At 36.2% G+C, this 24,600-nt stretch overlaps 1 protein-coding gene across 9 annotated transcripts in view; it reads right to left on the minus strand.

Moving 5' to 3' along the window:
* Nucleotides 1-24,600, minus strand: part of DMD (dystrophin) — a 2,178,366-nt gene that overhangs the window by 1,929,718 nt on the left and 224,048 nt on the right. For all 9 annotated transcript variants that reach the window (XM_037821041.1, XM_037821045.1, XM_037821047.1 and 6 more), the window contains 2 exons: nt 19,123-19,215; nt 17,017-17,094 (listed from right to left, as the gene is read on the minus strand). In XM_037821041.1, coding sequence (XP_037676969.1) covers nt 17,017-17,094; nt 19,123-19,215 — 171 coding nt within the window. The remainder of the gene's footprint in view (nt 1-17,016; nt 17,095-19,122; nt 19,216-24,600) is intronic.

A 24,600-nucleotide genomic window follows, 5' to 3' on the forward strand; every position in this document is an offset into this window, starting at 1 on the left:
CTGACACTGACATTTTAGAGAACGCCATTTTGAAATGCAACTTGGGAGCAAGCAGATGCCAGCCACATGCCTTCCCAGCTAACAGAGGTTTTTCGGATGCCATCGGCCAGCCTTCAGTGAAGGTACCCTGTTGTCGATGCCTTACCTTGGATACTTTATGGCCTTAAGACTGTAACTTTGTAACCAAATAAACCCCCTTTATAAGAGCCAATCCATTTCTGGTGTTTTGCAAAATGGCAGCATTAGCAAACTGGAACACCATATATCTGATAAGAAACTGATATCCAGCATATAGAAAGAAATCCTACAACTCAACAATAGTACAAACAGCCCAATTATAAAATTTATAAAATTATAATATTTTTCCAAAGAGTAAATGCAAATGCCTAAAAAAACACATCAAAAAAATGGTTCATCTTCACTAGCTACTAGGGAAATGCAAATCAAAACCACAGTGAGATATCACCTCACACCAATAAGAATGGCTGCCATTAAACAAACAGGAAACTACAAATGCTGGAGAGGATGTGGAGAAATTGGAACTCTTATTCATTGCTGGTGGGTATGTATAATGGTACAGCCACTGTGAAAGACAGTTTGGTGGTTCCTCAGAAAAAAAGGTATCGAGTTACCCTATGATCTGGCTATTTCACTTCTCGGTATATACCCAGAAGATCTGAAAGCAGTGACATGGACAGATAACTGTGTTCTAGTTTGCTAATGCTGCCATTTTGCAAAACACAAGAAATGGATTGGCTTTTATAAAGGGGGTTTATTTGGTTACAAAGTTACAGTCTTAAGGACATAAAGTGTCCAAGGTAAGTCATGAACAATCAGGTACCTTCACTGGAGGATGGCCAATGGTGTCCAGAAAACCTCTGTTAGCTGGGAAGGCACGTGGCTAGTGTCTGCTCCAAAGTTCTGGTTTCAAAATGGCTTTCCCCCAGGACATTCCTCTCTAGGCTGCAGTTCCTCAAAAATGTCACTCTTAGTTGCTCTTGGGGTGTTTGTCCTCTCTTAGCTTCTCCAGCGCAAGAGTCTGCTTTCAGCGGCTGTCTTCAAACTGTCTCTCATCTGCAGCTACTCTCAGCTCCTGTACGATCTTCAAAGTGTCCCTCTTGGCTGTAGCAAGCTTGATCCTTCTGTCTGAGTTTATATAGTGCTCCAGTAATTTAATTCAGTCCCACCCTGAATACGTAGGGCAAAACCTCCATGGAAATTATCCAACCAAAGGTCTTGTCCACAGTTGACTGAATCACATCTCCATGGAAACACTCAAAGGATTCCAAAATCTAATCAACACTAATATGTCTGCTCACACAAGACTGCACCAGAGATAATGGTGTTTTGGGGGACATAATACATCAAACTGGCACAAACTGCATGCCAATGTTCACAGCAGCAATATTCACAACTGCCAAGAGATGGAAACAACCTAAATGTCTTTCAACAGATAAGTGGATAAATAAAATGTGGTATATACACACAATGGAATACTACACAGCAGTAAGAAAGAATGAAGTCCTGAAACAAAGGACAACATGAATGAATCTTGAAAACATAATGCTAAGTGAAATAAGTCAGACACAAAAGGAGAGATATTGAATGTTATCACTAACATGAACACCCTGAAAAATGTAAAATCAGTGTCTTATAATGTAGAATATAGGGGAAGCAGAGATAGACAGAAGGTAGTAAGGGAGGAATGATTACCTAATATGCACAGACATGTTAATGAGGGTGAACTTAAAGGTATCAGAATGGATAGAGGTGATGATAGTCTGTTAATGGGATTATAAGCATCAGTGCTGCATTGAAGGTAAACATGACTGTAAGGGGTTATTTAAAGGCATGCAACCCACAGATTGGCACTACAAATATTAATCAGTGCTTGCATGATCTACTTCTAAGGTATGACACCAGAACAAAGAGTTAACAACAGAATGGTATCTGGGAAAATCTATTGCTTATTATAGACTATATTTAATAGGAATACCTTATCAGGACTACACTAATACTAGGGATAAATAATTAGGGGTTGATAAGAGGTTTTGGTGTTTTGTGCTATGATAATTGTTTAAAATTGAGAGTGATGATGATTGTACAACTAAGTGAAGATAATGTGAGACACTGATTGTTTATCTTGGACAGAATATATGCTATGTGAAATGAGGAACCCCCTACTTAATAACTCAAGCCCTCAATCTTGAGGCTTGCTCTAGTGAAACTTATGGCTGTAAAGGTGAGGCTACCTAGTTATGCCTAAGAGTCACCTCCAGAGAACACCTTTTGTTGCTCAAATGTGGGCTTTCTCTCTCTAAGCCCAACTCTGCAAACAAATTCACTACCTTCCCCCCTATCTGGGACATGGCTCCCAGGGGAGTGAATTTCTTTGGTGATGTGTGACATGACTCCCAGTAATGAGCCTGGCCCTGGCATTAAGGGATTGAGAATGCCCTTTTGACCGAAAGGGGGAAAAGAAAGGTAACAATAAGTTTTCAGCGGCTAAGATATTTCAAATAGAGTGGAGAGGCTATCCTGGAGGTAACTCTTATGCAAGCTCCAGCAAGATATTCCAAATGTCCACAGTATGCCAAGCCCTAATCAACTGTAATCCTGAAAATACTAAAGAATACCTAGGTCCCTATCTGAGACTTCCATAAAGTTACACTTGTTAAGTTTACTTTTCAGAAAAAGTAAATCCCCCAGAGTGTTCCTATGCCAGATAAGTCCCAAAACCCAGAGGCAACAGCCTCTCCAAGAATATTAACCAGATACAGCCTCCTTCCCCATAATGTCAACACCCCTTTTCGATATGAACAAGTTAGGGTGGCCACTGCCCAGATATCCCAGAAGATTGAGAAAGTGATCAAATGAGATAGAGGGGTAGCAATCAAAAAGACAGGATTTAACAAAGGGTTATGAATACTGAATATTTATATAAATATATATATTGCTTGTTTCTAGGGTACTAGAAGAGCTAGAAGGAAATAACTGACATAGTGGAACTGTAACATATAACATGCTTTGAAATCTGCTCTATAGCTACTTGTTAAATTGACTTTGAAACTCATCACATTTCTGTATATATGCCATATTTCACAATAAAAAATGCAAAAAAAAATTTTTTTTTTACCTCTCCCAAGTGCCACAAATTTTCTAAGTGCTGAGTACAGAACAAGATAAAGAGTGGACTCTTTTATCAAATTGCTTAATGACAACTGAAATAGGTTAAATTGTCTCTTTATTTTGGACAAGATGTGTTTATTATTACAATTGTGCATCACAAAGGAATTCTTTTTAATAGAACTGTGTTTTTCTTATTTATACACTACCTCTTTGACAATACAGGTTTAATTAAGACTGTTAGTAAAAATAAAATGCCATAATATCAAGAAAATATAAAATTTTCATGGGTGAAAGAAAATTAAAACAAATACTACATTTTTTGGCAATGTAATTCTTTTAATTAAACTAAAAAAATTCATTTATGGAATATTAAATACTACAGGGCATTGCTTGAGAATATAGTCACTGTTCTCAACAATAGTTTCAGGGTATAGAACAAGATGAAAGATACATACACTTTCAATATAATATTGTTTAATTTGAATTTTTGTAAATATTATGTAACTTATGCCTGGCAATACTGAATGTCATTAACAGCAAAAAGCCAGTGTAGCAAAAAGTTTCTGTTTCTCAGCCATGTATATGGATTTCAAGCAAGATTTGGCAATAATAAGCAGAAACAAAAATTTTTAAGAGATCCCTCACTTTCAGTAAAATAATAAAAATTTAAAAATCACAATGCAATTTTACCTATATAATTCTCCCAGCAGATCTCCATGTACACAAATCATAGGTAAATTGCTAACTTGATTTTAAGTTTGTTATGCAAGAACAAACCACACCTCCTGACCATGCAAGAAGTATACCTACAACAAAACAATTCAACTTATGAAAAAGTTTAAATAAGAATTTGCTTAGATTTAGAATAATGGAATCTTGCATGAGAATATGAATTTACAAATGATAAGCTATACTTGTATATATTTTTGTATAGCATAGAAGTATATTTTGAAATAGGTACACCAATTACTATTAGTACATTTCACCATTGAATAGTTGGAACCAAAGACATGGAATCATTTAGCAATGGCCCTATTGTTGGTGACTGACAGAGTTAACAGGATACACTTCTTCCAGATCCTTGGCAATAAATGCATATAAGGTGCAGACAATTTGCAGGCCTATTGTGTGAACTGAAAATTTAGTGCAAGAAATAACACTTGTGTAACATAAATTTATCTTAAAAATTTGGAAATTATATCTGAAAACTGGATTTTGTGAATGATAAATGGAAGGAGTTTATATTCAGTCAAGTATATTATGCTCTGGCACACTCCAAAATATATTTTTATATAGCTATTTAAGTTACTGAATATTTAACGGACGCATAAAATACTAGTTTTAAAGAACACTTTAGACACTTCTTTACCTAGGAGCATATGCCAGGAAGAAAGAATACTATATCATTTTCAATCATTTGACAAGCATTCAATCTAATTCCGTGACAATTTTCATGATGTAAGTGAATATTTAGACATAACTGACATTTGAATTTTCTCCTTCAGCTTTCAAGAAACTCACTTCGGATGCCTGCTTTAATAATGTATAGCAATGATCTTATTTGCTTTCTGCTATTTCACATTCTATATTTGAAGTTACTTGGTAATAATTTACCACCTTGTCATAGACAATTCATGAGAGTGGTGTACTGAAGATAATTATGAGATCTACAGCTGTACCAGCTAATATTAATTCTTACATCAGTAAAGTCCTGCTTATATACCCAGGGTATATTTCAACACTACATTTTTTGTAAGAATATTTAAAATAATGATAGAGTGCATTCTAATGACTTATGATTTTAAAAAAGGCATTGGAATTTTGAAAATATATACATGGAAATCTTGGGATGGAAGAGAGGACACAAACTAGTATCAGTCAACGAATGGAAGATGAATCATAACGTATCTTGGGCACAGTTTAAGACAATACAAACAGATATATCTCCCTACCAGAATTCAAATGGCTAAATTCCTTTGCCAGTGAAGAAAATTAATCATTATTCAACAAGATAAAGAATGAATGAAAAGCAAATATCTGGGAGAGGAACCTCATTGACTGGAATTTAGCTATATCTACAGGAGAATATGTCAATAAACAAGTTTCAATGATCCATTAAATATCTCTTTTCATTTGAGAGAAGAGGAGTTAGAGACTGGAATACTCAACTCAGAATGCCTGACAAAGAGGACTGCTCACAAATAAGGGAGTGAAAGGGTTAAAAAAGGAGAGAATGGAACTATGAGAGACCTTTCCATCTTATCTGGGGTCTGCTCTGTCGACTCTGAACAAGTTACAGGTAAATGAAACCTGTTGATACATTTTTATGCTGAGCTTGTATATAGACAAGCAGAACCACTTGTTAGGGCCATGGTCTGCTTCACAGGATGTTGTACTTTGTTGTGTTTGCTTTTTGAAAGCACAGTCAACTTTATTATAAATGAGCTTTACTCTCGGCAAATATTTTAATAAAGGTATCTTTGCATTTAGAAGTACTTTCCTCTCCATAAGCGGTTTCCCAAAATAAATTATTGATAGCAAGGATAAGACTTCAGGCTAAAACTTCAGGCCAACACGGAGAATGCAAATCAGGATGTAAACTTGTTATCCAAGATCTACAGAGCTAAGGTGTGATCAGCATTTGAGTGAAGATAGCAGGTCAGAAGTCAGGATAGGGAAAGGAAACAAAACTGAGGGATAGGGTCAAATTAAGGAGATAGTTAAGAATTAGGGAATGTTCTAGAACTAGTGATTTACTACAAAAGAATAGGCCAAAGTGGGGGAGAAGCTGAGAAGGAAGCTTGAGCTAAGAAGATCTTGAATCTACCACAAAGTATCCCTTTGAAAAGAAGCATCTAATCTCCCTTTAAAAACAATCTTTGGGGCATGGTAAGATGGTGTAGGGAGGTGTGAAATACAGTTTCTCCTCTAGGGCAGCTAGTAAATAACTAGGAACTGTCTGGAACAATTGTTTGGGGCACTTCCATGACCAGACACACATCATACACCAGTCTGGAATGGGTGGAAGGGCCAAGATCACAGCACAGAACTGTTATTCTCCCAAGATGTGGAGGCTAGAACCCCTCCCCCACTAGCATAGCTGGCTGTCTTGGAATCTCTCCAGAGTGGGAAAAAGAAGCAGTCTCTACTAGGAGCAAAGGAAGGTAGCTCAACCAAGCTCCAAATGCAGAATTAATTAACAAATTCAGACTGCTGAATACAAGCTGTGAGAACAGATAAACATGAATCAAGCACAAAGGAACCAGGAGGCACACAGAGCCAGGTACCAACTCCAGCTCCTGACTCAGGAACCTGGGGTCTGGGGTTCAGCTCTGAAAAGGAATCTGCCCCCCCCCCCTTTTTTTTTCACTTTGTAGCAGCCATTAAAGAAAGCTGTAGGCATTCTCAGGTTTCAGCACTGCCCCAGGAAAAGGCAGAGTTAAGGTATATCTGTGAGACAAAGTAACTAGTCAGGAAAAGGAGATAATTCCCTAAAGGGTAAATCTTCCCCAAGAAAACTAGCACAAGTGGCAGCTCTCATTCAGAGAGTTCAGACCCCAGGGGCTGTAAAACAGAACCAGTTTAAGCTCACCTTCTGCCTCAGCTTCTGTCTCAACCACACCCCTGGCATAAACAGAGCCTGCTGAGAATTAAAGGCATTATATCACTTTATGCCATTGGGGATCAGTGCGCTGACAAGTGCCACCTGATGGGCAGGACAGAAAAAGCACAAAATCCAGAGGCTTCACAAGAAAGACTGGCATCCTGCTAGGTCTCATTCCCAGGGAACATTGATACAGATTATACCCTCTTTGTGAGTCCTGGGCCTGTCTTGTCTGTGAAAACCTGACTGGGTTCGGTCCTATCTGGGGAGACCTTCCTTAAAAAAACTTCCATATAGGTAGGGCAAGAAACAGAAAAATAATTGCTGAGAAATCTTCATCAGTTAAACAGAAGCTATGCTAGAGATCTAGAACAAGTTGAACTGAATGTCAAAGAACAGATAGAGAACAAAGCCAACCAACAAGAAAACACTAGGTAAAAGAGAGAAAATGACCTCTAGAATAAACTAATCAAGGAAAGCAGGTGCCTAGATACCAGCAAAAAATCGCAAGTCATATTAGGAAGTACAAAGATATGGCTCAGTCAAAGGAAGAAACTAACACTTCAAATAAGATACAGGAGTTGAAACAACTAATTAAAGATGTTCAAACAAATCTTCTAAATCAAATCAATCAAGGAGGTGAGGAAAATATGGCAAAAGAGATGAAGGATATAAAAAAGACACTGGGTGACCATACAGAAGAACTAGAAAGTTTGAAAAAACAAATGGCAGAACTTATGGAAATGAAAGGCACAACAGAATAGATGAAAAACACAAGGGAGACATACAATATCAGATTTAAGAGGCAGAAGAAAGGATTAGTGAACTAGAAGACAGAACATCTGAAATCCTATACACAAAAGACCAGATATGGAAAAGAATGGAAAAATATGAGCAGGGTCTCAGGGAACTGAATGACAACATGAAACAAATGAATATATGTTACGGGTGTCCCAGAAGGAGAAGAGAAGGGAAGAGGGGCAGAAAGAATAATGGAAGGAATAATGGCTGAAAATTTCCATACTTTTATGAAAGACATAAAATCATAGATCCAAGAAGCGCAGCATACCCTAAACAGATCAGAATAGAACTACACCAAGACATTTACTGACCAGATAGCCAAATGTCAAAGACAAAGTGAATTCTGAAAGCAGCAAGAGAAAAGCGATCCATCACATACAAAGGAAGCTTGACAAGACTATGTGCAGATTTCTCAGCAAAAACCATGGAGGTGAGAAGGCAGCGATATGATATATTCAAGATATATCTGAAAGAGAAAAACTGCCAACCAAGAATTTTATATCTGGCAAAACTGTCCTTCAAACATGAAGTAGAGTTTAAAATATTTTCAGACAGATACTGAAAGAGTTTATGAACAAGATAGCTGCTGTACAAGAAATACTATATGGAGTGCTACAGGCAGGTAGGAAAAGACAGGAGAGAGATGTTTGGAGAAGAGTGTAGAAATGTAGATTATCAATGAGGGTAAAAAGGGAGAAAAAATAAGCCTACTTATAATTATGCCTAAGGGTAACCCCCAGAGAACCTCTTTTGTTGCTCAGATGTGGCTTTTCTCTCAATCAATTCTGAAAATAAATCCACTACCCTCCCTCCTACATGGGACATGACTCCTGAGGTGTAAGTCTCCTTGGCAATGTGGGACAGGACTACCAGGGATGAGCCTGGCTCTGGCATCATGGGATAGAAAATGCCTTCTTGACCAAAAGTGGGAAAAGAAATGAAACAAAATAAAGTTTCAGTGGGTAAGAGATTTCAAATAGAGTTGAGAGGTCATTCAGGAGGTTATTCTTATGCATTATATAGATATCCCTTTTTAGTTTCTAGTGTATTACAATAGCTAGAAGGAAATACCTAAAACTGCTGAATTGTAATCCAGTAGACTGTATTCTTGATGATGACTGTATAACTATACAGCTTTTATCATGGGACCACGTGATTGTGAAAACCTTTTGACTGACACTCCCTGGATCTAGTATATGGGCAGATGAATAATAAAATAAAGACAAATTTATATAAATAATAGGGGGGATAAGGTGTATGGGATGTTTTAGGTGTTCTTTTTTATTTTTATTTTTTTCTGGGAGTAATGAAAATTTTCTAAAATTGATTGTAATGATGAATGCACAACTATATGATCGATACTGTGAGCCACTGATTGTTTACTTTGGATAGATTATTTGGTGTGTGAATATATCAATAAAATTGCAATAAAAAAGAGCGTATCAGGCCTCTCATTTAAAATTAACACACAGTATACATGTATATACATTTTGATTTATGTATAGAGAGAACATGATTTACAAGTAAAGGTAATTTACATATAGAGAGAACTTTCCTTCATCTATTTCATTTTGAAATGTTCATTACTATTGCTATTTTTTTGTACATTTATGTAATTGTATGAATTTTATTAAAGGTCTCTGAATGTTTAAAAAAACAATCCTAATATTATTTTTATATTAGTACCAGTATCCCCATACTTCTTAGGTGGAATGCTATAATTTATATAAGCCTCTTTTATGTTTAGATATAGAAACTGCATATCTTGGAGCAGATTTTCATTTTTATGGATGATGATAGATTTGGCAGTAACTAATTTTAGTGTCATCCCATTATAATGCAAGTCTTCTCTAGTATTCCTTTTCACTTCCATCCACATATGTAGAAATGGCTGGAATGGTTTTATAAGTTTACATTTGGGTAACACCACCCTTTGCCCTGAGGGAGGGCATAACAGGATCTTTTGTGACCTTTCTCTTCTAATTGCCCCTGATATGCAGAGAATACAAAAGGGAATAGTTTGCTTAAGGAATCAGGTGACTGTTTACAGTAAAGGGAGTGAGATCCCAACTCTTCCTCCCTGAGTTTCAAAGTCAAGAGTGGTAGTGTCCAGGCTACCATGTCATGAGAAGACAAGAGGCCACTAGAAACTACCCGGGCTGGAGACATGGGCTCAACACACCTGCCCAAGAAGGACACAGGAGGTTTAGTTTGTTTTGAGTGATTTTAACAACCAGTTTTGCAGGCAGGTTTTTAGAATTGGGAAGCCCTTCATATGATTATCTATTAGCAATTATCAATGTCTTAAAAGTTTGAACGAATTTACCACTTGTTCTACTGGGTTCAGATGTCTTTGCAAAAGTTTTATTTGTTTGTTTTGATTTCTTAAGTTCTCTTTATTATTGAATACTGTACTCTACATTCTATTTTGTTAATTCTTGTAATTTAAAATTTTTAATAGAAAACAATCCAATTTCATTTTTTAATAGTCAACATATTGAGGTCTATGCAGATACCATTTTTGGTTTCTATATCTCTTTCACTTACCTTTAGTAATTCCTTTCTACTTTAACATTTCATATATTTGCTTTTCTCCCCTCTTTTTCCTGATTACATTTATAAGAGATTAGTCTTCATTTTATTACAAAAACTAGCTTTTAAATTTAGTGTTTTCTTCTAATTCATTTATTTTTGCACTTTTTTTTCTATTTCCTACTTTCATTTGAGCATCTTTTTTTCTCTTTGTAACATTTTTAGTTGAAAGCTTGAATTAATTTATTTTATCCTTGTTATTTTAATGAAGATAAAAGCAAAGACAAAAATTGAACCTCTGGGTAGAGCCTAAGCTATTTCTCATGGGTTTTCATATGGAATATCTTTTCCTACATAAATGTGGTTTTGTACTCTTGATTGCTTCTTCAACACATTTTAAATTAATTAAATTCAAAAATGCATTATTAATTTCTAGTGTTACTGCATTTATTATCAAAGTAAAAGCATTTAAAATTCTTTTTGTGTACTTAATGACATTTTCACTGCATCTTAATATGTTACCCATTTTGCAGTTTGTACATGACACAGGAATATTTTTTATATATTAATGTTTCCCTATTCTTTTAGGAAGGCTGTGCAGCAGGGCAAAAATTATAACTAACTCTTAGCCTCTTTTTATCTCCTGGCTCTGCTTTTCCCAGAAGCATGGGAAAGGGGTGTGATATTGCTGGTCCCAAAATTTGTCAGAAGTCACCTCTACTCCCTGTCAGCACCTAGAGCTGGTGATATGCTCTCAAAAGAAAATTATTTCCTTGTACACCCAGTGAGGTTGGACCCTAGCCAACATTAGGACTCTCAGCATAGAGAGTCTCAAGTCCCCATTTGACCCAGGAAAAGAAAAAAACAGAGAAGCCCAGAGTACAGGTAGGCACTTCCAGGATCTTTATCTTTTGTATGAGATGATCCTCCCAGTACTCCACCGATTTTCTCTTTCTCTCTGCTCTGTCATTAGGTACAGTCAAACAGTAGCACTGGCGTAAAATTGGAGGTCTGTACGGAGAGGCTGTGGTATCGATCTCCTCCCAGCTCCCCCACCAGAAGCTGCATTTTCCCAATATTCATGGTGATAGTTGCTGTCCAATGGCCCTTCTCCTAAGGCTAGAGCTTTCACTGGGCTAGGGTACCAGCTCTCTCCCCTTGTCTCTTTAGGCCTAAGGGTGGTAAAGGCCATCATGCTAGTCCACAGATGCTTCAACATTCATCGTTCGTCCTTTAACCCTGTCCATACCTCTGTATGTATTCCCCTCATTACACTCTCTTCACGTTTGTCTTTGCACATGCCACACATTTCATACTATGACTCTTAATGATACACTTGGCTTCATAGGGCATCTGGGACTTGGATGATGACTCTATCAGTGGATATCTCAATGGGCTACAAGTAAAAGGCTTGTTGCCTGTCTATGAAAGGCATCATATAGGTCTACTTCATCTCTGGCCATTCTCTAGGGATAGAAAGGAGCATTACCAATACTGACAGAGCTAGAATTTTCTGAATGCCTTGTTAGTAGCCCAGATTTGGATTTGGTTAATTTAATGAGAGATTTATACATAATGCACACATATTTTATAGAATCTTCTACTATGCTACGGAGTGTCAAAAGGTAGAACAAAGCTACTAGATCTACAGTTTTTATATTATTCATATTCTCATTTTTTTTCTGCTAAGTGTGTTGCAATCTAACAATGGTGAACTAAAGGCTCCGTGTGCCGGTTTAAGTCTGTGGTGTACCCCAGGAAAGACTAGGTTCTCTTGACCCACTCTGGTGGGTGCAGACTTATTATGGGTGGGATCTTTTGATTACATTGTTTCCATGGAGATGTGACCCACCCAACATTGGCTGAGACCTTTTGATTAGATTATTTTCATGGAGGTGTGACCCTGCCCATTCAAGGTGGGTCTTGATTAGTATACTGGAGTCCTTAAGAGAGCTCAGGGGCTGATACAGACAACAGACACTGGGAGATGCAGACAGAAGAACGTTTGGAGATGCTAAGCTAAGAGATGAAGCCCAAAGTTTGCCCTGGAGAAGCTATGAAAGGACCCTCAAACACAGAGAGAAACACCCTGGGAGAGCAAGCAAAGATGCACAGGAGCTGAAAGAGAGAAGCTAAGAGAGACAAAAGCCCAGAGACATTTTGGAGAAAGCCATTTTGAAATCAGAACCTGGGAGCAAAGGACAAGCAGACCCCAGCCACATGCTTTCCCAGCTGACAGAGGTGTTCTGAACACCATCGGCCTTTCTTCAGTGAAGGCATCCTCTTGTTGATGCCTTAGTTTGGATACTTTCATGGCCTTAGAACTGTAAATTTGTAACCTAATAAATCCCCTTTATCAAAGCCAATCCATTTCTGGTATTTTGCATAATGGCAGCTTTAGTAAACCGGAACACTCCGAAAAATATATTTCTATCAATTTTTCTTTATGGTTTCATTAGTATTTCTATTTTGCAGTCAGTTGTATTATGTTTTCATTATTGAATATAACCTTCATGGACAAAAATGGTACTTTTAAAAAATAATTTTCCAGTAAGTTCTTCTTTATTAATTTTTCTATCACTGCTTTTTCAAAGTATATTTTTTATTAACCATGCATTTTATAATAGCCTTTTTGGTTTTAGTCTTTGTCATCACATTCAGGGCAAAGTCCAAATGCTAACCATGGCTCCTCCTGATTTCTCCTTCCCACCTCTACCCTACTACCTCTCTGAACACCTTCTCTACCTAATGAGTCCTCTTTCCAAATACTTTTTCACTCAAGGTCTTTGCACTTGCTATTCCCTCTGGCTGGACCATCTTCCTTTAGATAACCCCATGGCTACTCCCTCACTTCCTTACAGACTCTCCTCATATGACAACTTAAACACAAAGTCTTCCTAGATCTCCTAATCAGTTGATCTCTTCTTCATTCACTTACCTATACATTACATATATATGATTAATATTCCCAATCCATGTGATTGCAGATCCGTGACAGAAACGGCTGTGTTTGTTCTGATCATCAACTGTGGTATCCCTACCACTTAGAATGCAATCTGACACACAGTAGGCATTCAATAAATAATGTGTTGAATAAAAACATATTGTTATTCTAAGATATGACTAAATAAAACCTCCATTCAATGCCTTTAAAAATTTTTCTATGTTATAGTTTATGCTAAAAAGTTTGTGTTCTTTAATAGGAAATTTGAAATTACTCTATCTACTATTTAATGTAATGTGCTGATGATCTGTTTATACCTTACCCCAGACTCATTTATTCATCTGAAATAGAACACCCAAACCCATTTTTAGAGAAACATGCTGCTCTTGAACATTCTCTTTGATTTAGCTGTGTATATATTTATGATAACAATAAGAGGCTAATAAAGTTGTACCGAGAATATTCCCACCTCTTTTGTATTTGTCTTTTATTACAAAATAATGGAGGAATATAAGAAGATAAAATTTTTTATATAACATTTATATCCTGTGTATTTTGGCCTGGAGCTAATCCAGGTGAAGGTGATCACTCTCTGGGTTTTCATTTCCACTTCAGAATGTCTTATTTGCAATTCTGTCCTTTAATACAGAGACCCCAGTTTTATACAGTTCCTCAATATGGCCATGGCTTAACTGGGAACATTGTGGATATCTACTTGTATAGGGCTCCTCCTCAAATTTAAACTCTTAGATGGGGGCCTTTACCTGGTATAACATTGGAAGCTTCTCTATTTTCTATAAGAGATATGACCTTTCTAGAAGATATCCATAAACTATATTAGCCACATTCTAATTTTTTATATTCACTTATCACATTCATTAAACTATTTCATGAGAAAATATGGGGTCTATGGTAATATTGATAAAAATAGACATCATTTGTTGTTTGGGAGATTATAAGGTTAGATTAACTTTCCCTTCATAGGTTCCTCCTATTTAACTTTTTTAAAAATTGAAGCATACAAAAAAGTACAGAGGTGTACAGCATGATGAATTTTCTCAAAGTAATTGTACTGCATAGTCAAGGCATGAACATTTTCAGCACTTCAGAAGATCCCATTATGAAATCTACTGCCTCACTTCTCCCCAGATCTAACCATTCTCCTGACTTTAAAACCCATGGAACAGTTAATGCCTGCTTTTGAAATTCATTTAAAATAAATCATAGTAAATATACTTTTGCGTCTCACTTTTGTTCAAATCTCTTGCATGAGATTCATCCATCTTGTGTATTGTGTCTAGCTATCATTGATTCATTTTCATTACTGTATAATAATATCCCATCATGTAATATACCAGTCATTTCAAGTTATAACTTTACAAATAAAGCTGCCATGAACATAGTGAGTCATATATATATTTTGGCACACATGGATATGTATTTCCATATAGTTATATGCCTAGGAATTAAATTGTTGGTTCCTAAGAAATCTGCATGTTCATACATAGCAGATAATTCCCAACTGTTTTCAATGGTCGTTTGAAGTCACATTTCCACCTGTTGGTTGTAAGACATTTGGCATTATTAGTCTTCCTAATTGCAACCATTTTAGTGAGTCTTTTGGTACTGAAGTGCAGTTTTATTTTAAATCTTCTCAATTGCTAATGAGCTTGAATAATTTTAATATGATTTTTGACCTTTTGAATATCCTGTTTTGTGAATTTCCTGTTTAAGTTTCTCGCCCATTTTTCATTTTTTTGGCCTCATTCTGTAAAACCTAGAATTATAAAACTGTATTAACAAAAACATAGGAGAAAATTGGAGTACTGATACTGTAAAGATGTCAATTCTCCCCAAATTGATCTATAGATTAAATTAAATGTTGATCATATTCCAAGCAGGTTTTATGTGGAAACCGAAAAGATGATTCTAAAATGTTTACAGAAACACAAAGGACCAATAATAGCTAAGAAAAAAATGAAGAACAAAGTGGAAGAACCTAGTCTACTAGATGTCAAGATGTATTATCAAACAACAGCAAAGCAGATGGTATAATATTTGTGAAAGTATAGACAAACAGAACAATGGAAGTGAATGAAGTACAGAAATAGACCAACATAAATATGGACACATTTTTATGGTAAAGATAATATTGCAGAAAAATGGAGAAAGAGCAATCTTTATAATGAATGGTATTGTGTCAATTAGATTCTAAATTTTTAAAAGAATCTGAATCTTAATCCACACATTACACCATATAGAATAATCAATTTGAAATAGAATGTAGGTCCATATTCAAATGGTAAAACAATAAAGGCTGTAAAGAAGATGGTATAGCACGATATCTTCATGCCTTTGGGTAGACAAACATTTCAAAAGAGGACACGAAAATATAGATTAAAAGCTTAAAACACTGAAATACATCAAAATGTAAGGAAACAACTCATAATTTTGATGAAGTTCAAATTATCATTTTTTCTCCTTTAAAATCATGCTTTTGGTTTCATACCTAAGAATTATTTGTCTATCACAAAGTGACAGATTATCTTCTATAATTTCTCAATTTTTTTGCCAGGGTTTCTTCTGGTCCTATATTGAAAACTTTGAAATTAACAACATGTAGAGGAAAGCTCACACAATCATAATCTATAATAGGTACATGAAAAAATAAAACTCTTATCAACCAAAATACATGCCTACATTAATCCATTATTTTATAGGGGATACAGATGTCTCTTTTTAAAGTGACATTTTCATGGTGGAGGGAGTTTAATTACATCAAATTGACCCAATATAATAATTCTCTGAATTTTGTTTTCCTTGTTTTTGTATTTTGAAATGGAATATGGTGAACTGATATTTAAAAAGACGTTTTCTTTGTGTAAGTGCTCAATATTGTTAAGCAGTTTACATAACTTTATATGCTATTGCTCTTTCAAAAGGATCTATCAAACGTATAATGAGTCAATCAGTCCATAGACTAATTCTGGCTGCAGAGAAGTAAAATACATACAATTAATCTCAGAAAATAATAAAAATATGTAATATTTCTATGAATTAATTTTCATAGGTTAAATGTGATGATGACCCTAAATTCATAAATTAACCAATTATTGCAAAGCCTCCAGTTCCACATCCTGGGTGACGTCATCCTCTGGCAGATGAGCTGAGCAATATTTGGGGGAGTATACACAACTAGTAATTTATCACTAGTTATGGTTATTTTAAGAAAATGTGATTAATTCATTTGAATTTATCCTTGAAAGAGAGATGTAATTAGGAAGCTACTAAAATTGTCTGGTAAATGTATTGGTCAATTAGAAACGTTGTAGGAAGTTAATAAGGAATGGGGACTGATTCCAAAGCCATGATAGATAGGAAGGTCCTCGAAATGATTCTGAGGTGACTAGAACCCCTTTAAACTGCCCATTTGTTTAGATATGACTGTTTATCAATCCAAACACCAGGCATATATTTTCATCTAGTTAAAACTAAAACTAAAAACAGGAATAAAAAACAAATTTGCAGTTCTTACTTTGAATTAAAGAGTGATTTTTCTGCATAATTTGCATGCTTAGATAAGGAGTTGAATAAATATTGGCTTAATTCAAACAAACTTTATCATCATGTTCTAACACACCTGTTACATAAACAATAATAGTATAGTAAAATCCATTTGTTGCACAGAGCACTGCTGTAAGGAACTTAGTTTGCTGCAGGGCCAAATTTGCCCGACAAATATAACTGTATCAAGCAAAATCTGAAAACAACACAGAGTAGCCTATGACGTCTGGGTCATGCTATTCCACTGTCCTCTTTTGCACAGTTTCACTTCCGGAATTCCATTAGCCACAAGGAGACATGTGAACTAGAACACGAGCTCTTAATAATAACTACTTTGATTTACAAGAGAACTTGAAATGTCTGCATTTGGTGCTAGAGCTCTCACTCAAACATTAACCATGCTGTCTCGTGGTGTCCAGACCATGTAAAAGCTGCCACTTACATTATTTTTCTGCAAGACCTGCAGTGCCTTGTTGACATTGTTCAGGGCATGAACTCTTGTGGATCCTTTTTCTTTTGGCTGAAAACAAAATGAAACAGTGTTTACTGCCCAGCAGAGAGACCAACCATCTACTACTAGAAATGAAACCATTTATAAATTTTACTTCTACATTTGAGTATTTTCAAAGGACACAGTCTGTGAAGCATTGCTGTAGGGAATCTAAGGATTTTGGGCTAATTGTGTTTGTCAAAGTACTTTCTTAACATTAACTGACCACCCTTCAAGAATAATGATAGCAATTTTTTTTTTAAGACCAAGGCTATTTTCATAAGGATCATTCTTTCATTCTATAGCTCATTGCATGACCCCTGAGAAAAATATCGGCATGCATGAGGTAAGTAAGGATATTTTTTAGTAAGATAGATAAGTAAGTTCCACACCTTTTGGGAAAGTTTAAGAGATGTGGGTCTAGCACGGTGATATAATGCCACATACATTTAAAGTAAACAATTTCTATTAATGTTACCTTCATTGTCCCAGTCATTAAGGCTCAAAAACTCAATCATCTTGATTCCCTGACCCTCACTCTCAATCTCCAAAGTCATATTTTGTCCTGTAGTTTTAAACTAACATTTGCATCTTTCATTATAATGTATTTATATTTATCCAGTGGTGGAGTCTTAGAAATTCTGCCTCTAAGATGCCTGCTCTATTTACCCTCTCTTATCTTCATTTCTTTAACATTAATAGAAGCCATCATTAGTTATTGCCCAGAAGACATCAAAGCCTCATGTCCTACACTCTTAACTCACTATTCTTCCTTCCATCCATTCTACAAATTCTAAATGACTTTCTTGAAGTAAACCTCCCAACAAAGAAAAGCCCCATACCAGAGGGCTTCACGGGGGAATTTTACCAAACATTCCAAGAATTAACAACAACCCTGCTCGAATTCTTCCAAAAAATTGAGGTCAATACAATACTCCCTAATTGATTCTATGAGGCCAACGTCACCCTCATACCAAAGCCAGATAAAGATACCACAAGAAAGGAAATTTACAGACCAATATCTCTTATGAATATAGATGCAAAAACCTCAACTAAATGCTAGCAAGCTGAATCCAACAGCACACTAGAAGAATTCTATGCCATGATTAAGTGGGATTTATCTGAGGTATGCAAGGTTGGTTCAGCGTAAGAAAAACCAATTACTATAATATACCACATTAACATAAAGAAGGAAAAATAAACTTGATCAACACAATTAATGCTGAAAAGGCATTTGACAAAATCCAACACCATTTCTTGATAAAAACCCTTAGAAAACTAGGAATAGAAGAAAAGTTCCTCAATATGATAAAGGGCATACATGAAAAACCCACTGTTAACATCATAAACAGTGATTAAAGACTGAAAGCTTTCCCTCTAAGATCAGAAACAAGACAAAGGTGCCCACTGTCACCTCTGTTATTCAACTTTGTAACGGAAGTTCTAACCAGAGCATTTAGGCTATAAAAAGAAAAGGCATTCAAATTGGAAAGGAAGAAGTAAAATTTTCTATTTGCAGATGATATGATCCTATATACAGAAAATCCTGAAAAATCCTGAAAAATTCAGCAAAGTGGGTTTGTATTTTAGCTACAAGATGTGTGTGTGTGTGTGTGTTGAATGTGTTGGGAAGTCTCAATGAGGGGCAAAGAAGCAATTCTGACAATAATTTAGCAGGACTCACTTGATATGCAGGATGGCTGTGTCTGTAGCTTGCAAGAATAATAGAAAACTAAGAATAAGATTATTTTAACCAGGAGATCTGGATTCCAGAGCTCTTTTCCCCACTGCAAGAACCTGGTCAAGTGAACTCAGACACATCCATGATGTTATCCACCTGTAATTTTTACCCTGTTGCTCGACATATGATAGACTATATCAAAATTAAAATAATATTACAAGACTGTCTTGCTCATAAATAGTTCCTGCATTGCTAGCTAAATTAGAAATTAGTAAATTACTGAATTTTACTAGAGCTCATAAATCTCTGCTGAGTTTACTTCTGGTCTGAAACTCTACTAAAATTATGATTATCTTTCTCACAAATAAGTCACTCACCAATTTTTGTCCTGTCAGGCCTTCGAGGAGGTCCAGGAGACGTCTTCCATCCTGCAGGTCACTGAAAAGGTTTTCTATGTGCTGCTTCCCAAACTGAAAGACAAAATATGCTCAGTTAAACAAAGCCCACTTCCAATGATCCATTTCCAAGATTATGACTTTTGAGATTTAAAGCTATGTTTAAGTTTATTTAATGTATCTAATTTTTAATCTGCCAAAGGTGATGATGAAAAAAAAATACATGTAAGAATAGCCTAACATATCATTAGGCAAATCTATTTAAATTGGTTTTTATAATAACAAGAATTGTACATCTGTAGCCTAATCAATCTTTTTAACTCAACTTTCTGAATGCTGATTCTATAAAGGAGAGAAAAATTAACTCACCAGGAAGTGAAGTGGGAGAAGTAAACACACAAACAGACCAAAACAATTTGCCCTAGGTGCGTACACAAAATTTAACCATTCCATTCACTCGGAAGTATAATACACAAACCTTAAATTATCAACACCTTTGACCTATAGAACATGATTTCTCTACATTGTCATTGGGCATACTGCCTCAGAGTGACCCATTCTTATATTGGAAGGTTCAAGTTTTAGGAAGATCTGGTTTAAATTAAGTTGAACTAAGCCTGTGAAAGCTTATCATTCATTTTTCTCCGTTTTTCCCTCTGGAATTATATTGAGGAAACATAATAGTAATTAATATTATCTACCATTTCTGGATCAACTGCATATGATAGACACACTTCTAAATAAGTTGAACTGTCTTATTACCTTTGGAACATTTCTATGAGGTTAACACTAACATCCTCATAGATGAGGCAAAAATAGTTTGAACACCTGTCCTTTTGTCACAAATATAGAGGTTAAGATTTTGTCCCAGACTGAACACCTGGGGTCCTTTTCTTTCTATCTTATCATGCTGCCTTATTCTTGGCCTTTATCTCCTTCCATTTGATTTTCCTTCAAATATTTGATTTCTTCTGTCATATGCCCACCCACCCACCTACCCCCACCCCATTTTTCCTGTTTCTGGTTAAATGTCTATAGTCACTTCTTATGAGCCCATTCCAAGCTGTTTCATTATCTAAGTCATCTGGAAAGCCCTCTATTTGTTTACCAGTCACAGATGTTTATTGAGCACCAATAAACCTGAGCTAAGTGCTGGGGCATTCACCAGTAAACCTGACAGCTTTGGACATAGCCCTTATGGAACTTAGAATCCACTAGGAAAAACAGATATTCTTAAAATATAATACTAGATAGAAGCAGTAACAGGAATTAAGGGGCACAAAACTTTGAGACCACCCATAATCTGGGGATCAGGGAATACTTTCACCCAAAATTTCAAGTGTTGGATCTAATGTTAGACTTTGGCTGATTGGACTCTTCTCCCCACTCCTTAGGTCACACACAGACTTTGAATCTTAAACAGAACAAGAAAACCAGGAAGGGTCCTGGTTTCCAGGCATAAGACATCCCTGAAGCTTCCAAGATTGGAGATGTAGGATTCAGGCTCTACCTACAGCCAGAGAACCATGTCAATGCCAAGTTCTGTCAGTACCTGGTGGCTTCACTTAAAGGGAATGCTGAGCTGGTTAGGAAGTTTGCCATCTCCTTCATGCCCAGCTATGGGAATCTAGTCCATACAAATGGTGACAAAATTAACTACAAGTGTTACTTTTGAGATGCTAATAAAATAGCTCTGTTTATCATTCCATGGGAAAAAGAAATTAACACAAGACACTAACAGGCTAGAATTTTTTTTTAAAAGCAGCTTTACTACACATATGGTACAAGCAAATCCTATAACAACAGTTCCAAGTTTATAAAACTTTAAGGAAGGCTTTCTATTATTAAGTAAAGAAAAGGAATACATACTTGCTAATAATACTGTTAAGAACCTCATATCTAATCTGTATAAACTTGGCATTTTGGGGGTAATATTAAGACTTCATTTTCAAACTGACTGAAGTTCCACAATGCCTTGAAAAATGTTGATTTTTTTTTTTTTAATTTTCAGGAAGAAACTTTACAGAGGTATTTGAGAAAAATGTGGCTTCTAAACTTATCAAAAAAACTGAAATGTTTGAAGTTTTGAAGAAAAAACATGGTTGGCTGGAAGAGATACTTGTTCTTATGGAAAAAAAATTAAGTATGTCAAACCAGGAAAGATGTGGATAGCAGAATGCTGTTGATTCGATAAGAGGATCAGAGATAGGGAAAGCTGAGTTAAGTCTTGATAAAGCATGAACCCCAAGTCTACAGGGATCCTATAGCATCTAAGATATTAGGACTAGAAGTTTTGGGCAAGGAGTCTACCCAAATGCCAACAAGGCAAGTAGGATCTTACTTTTGGTTCAAAAATTTGGCATAGACCAGGCTTTTATAATTTTCCCTTTAAAACTGGAATCAACCAAAATGAAGAGGGAGTAAAGGATTGTAGGCCATTCAGAGGTCTCCAGGGGTACCTAGTGGGGGCATCTAGGAAGAGAAAGAAGTGAGGTAATAGAGAAAAGGACAGTTACTGGTATCATACATAATTTTCAAAATTTATGCAATCAATGATAAAGTATCACAGTTGAAATCCAATTTCTATTTGTTATATCCAGTGCGTTCTCTAAGAGAATGTTTCTCAAAATATTCCACCAAAGCATCCATCCAGCATATGAGGTTGAATGAATTACTCTGGAGTCGGGCAGTGTAAATTAAGCAGTGACTGCAGGTTCACAATTTCTATGAAAGTGTATTTATTATACTGGAAATTCATGGTGATTTTGCTTTCCTCTCTTAATGTATGTGACGGTTAATTTCATGTGTCAACTTGGCTAGGTTATGGTATACAGTTGTTTGGTCAAGCAAGCACTGGCCTGATTGTTACTGTGAGGGTATTTTATAGATGGATTTGCACCTTTAGTTAGTTGATGGCATCTAAGGCTGGTTACATTTACAATCAACAAAGGAGATTGCCTTCAGCAATGAAAGGAGTCTCCTCATCCAATTAGTTGGAGGTCTTACAGTGAGAACTAAGGATTTCAGCAGTCACAAAGAAAAAATTCTGTCTATCTCTACTTCAGTCAGCTACCTTCTCCTGGAGAATTCAGCCTCACTTTCACCAGAGTTTCCAACTTGTGGCCCTGTCCTGCGGAATTTGGATTTGCCAATCCCCACGGTGGCATGAACCAATTCCTGTAATAAGTCTCTTGATTTTTACTTACACACACACACACACATACACAATTATACACGTATATCTCCTGTCGGTTCATTTCTCTGGAGAGCCCTGACTAAAACAATGTATGTTTGTTTTAACAAAAGTGTAATTTCAAGTACTTTTGAGTTTAATAAAGTTCCTTTTCCATCATCTAGTTAAAACGAGACTCAATGAAATGTTCAAAATTTAATCTGAAAATTCATGGACCTCCAGATGCTCAGTCTGACTCCTCCTGTAATATGGGGATATTCCAGGGAAACCAAAAGATCTACCTTCTCTTCAATGGCTTCCATTTCTTTCCTATCTTCAAAGACTCACTTTATAACACAATAGGTGCTGCAGCAAAATTAGCATAGGTTTCAGAGGGAGAAATACCTGACTTTTGAATTCGTGTCCTATTACCTAGCTCTGATACAGTGGGCAAATGACTTAGCCTTTCTGCAGCAAAATTTCCTCATTAGTATAAGGGGGATTGAAATAATACCACTTCAGCGCACATCTGTGAGGCTTAAATGAAATAATGTTGATATCTTATACAGACTTGGCAAATAGTAGGTACTCAATAAATAACGGGTGAGTTCAATGTTTTTACTCTATTATTCCTTGCCTACTTCTCTTTCCTTAGCCAAATTCTAGGTACAAATAAAATTAAGGTACTTCATTGACTCTATTAGAAAGTGCAGAACTCACCTACAACGTGTTCTGTTTTCACTTAGCTTGGCACCCTGTGTGGGTGAAAATCAAGGAAGGAAGACAACATTCCATCCTCAATTATTAATAATGGTAAGTGCAAGTGGGTCAGGGTTAACAGAGGCTTTAAGCCCTTTATCTCTTTTTTTTTGTCCTTTTGGCTATTTATAATTAAATCTTTTCTTTCCCTCCCTCTTCATTTTCTACATCTGTGCACTTTTGTTGCAAGTGTCATTTTATGACATGAAAACAGTAGTATTTCCTTCAAATACTCACTGTTAATGGCTTTCTTTTCAAGCATGTGAAACATTATTTTGCAAAGCACACAAAACATAAAATCCTCTTTGGACCATGTGACCTATTGTTCTCTGTCTGCAAACCTTTTCATGACTAATTATTTTCTTTTTTTTCTTTTTTTTTTTTTTTATTAAATTCAGTTTTATTGAAATACATTCACACACCAACCATACAATCATCCATGATATACAATCCACTGTCTACAGTATGATAACATAGTTATGCGTTCATCACCACAATCTATCTCTGAACATTTTCCTTACATCAGAAAGAACCAGAACAAGAATAAAAAATAAAAGTGAAAAAAAACACCCAAATCATCCCCCGACCCCACCCCATTTGTCCTTTAGTTTTTATCCCCATTCCTCCACTCATCCATACACTAGATAAAGGGGGTGTGATCCACAAGGTCTTCACAATCACACTGTCACCCCTTGTAATCTACATTATTATATAATTGTCTTCAGGAGTCCAGACTGCTGGGTTGGAGTTTGGTAGTTTCAGGTATTTACTTCTAGCTATTCCAATACATTAAAGCCTAAGAGGTGTTATCTATATAGTGCATAAGAATGTCCACCAGAGTGACCTCTCGACTCCATTTGGAATCTCTCAGCCACTGAAACTATTTCGTCTCATTTTGCATCCCCCTTTTGGTCAAGAAGATACTCTCAGTCCCACGATGCCGGGTCCACATTCATCCCCGGGAGTCATACTCTGCGTTGCCATGGAGATTTACACCCCTGGGAGTCGGGTCCCACGTAGGGGGGAGGGCAGCGAGTTCACCTGTTGAGATGGCTCAGTTAGAGAGAGAGAGGGCCACATCTGAGCAACAAAGAGGTACTCTGGGGGAGACTCTTAGGCACCATTACATACAAGTTTAGACTCTCCTTTGTGGTAATGAGCTTCATAAGGGCAAGTCCCATGCTCGAGGGCTCAGCACATCAAACCGCCAGTCCCAATGTTTGTGACAACATACGCTAGGGGATCAGCATCTCAAAGTTTAGAGATAGGCCTTACAATTCAGGGATAGAGTTAACTGCTGTAACAGCTTACAATCTAGGGACTATTACAATTATTGTGTCCACGTTAGGCTGTGTTCTAAGATTCAATTCTGAGTTTACACATTGTAGTTAGTCCATATTGGTGAGGCATCATCCCTCTCACCATGTTTTCTCCAACACTTTAACTCCTATATATATATTTTCCTACAATTTTATAGAGTTATATTCACATACCATACATTTATCCACAGTGTACAATCAGTTGTTCAT

The sequence above is a fragment of the Choloepus didactylus genome, chromosome X, assembly GCF_015220235.1.
Source record: "Choloepus didactylus isolate mChoDid1 chromosome X, mChoDid1.pri, whole genome shotgun sequence".
Lineage (NCBI taxonomy): Eukaryota > Metazoa > Chordata > Mammalia > Pilosa > Megalonychidae > Choloepus > Choloepus didactylus.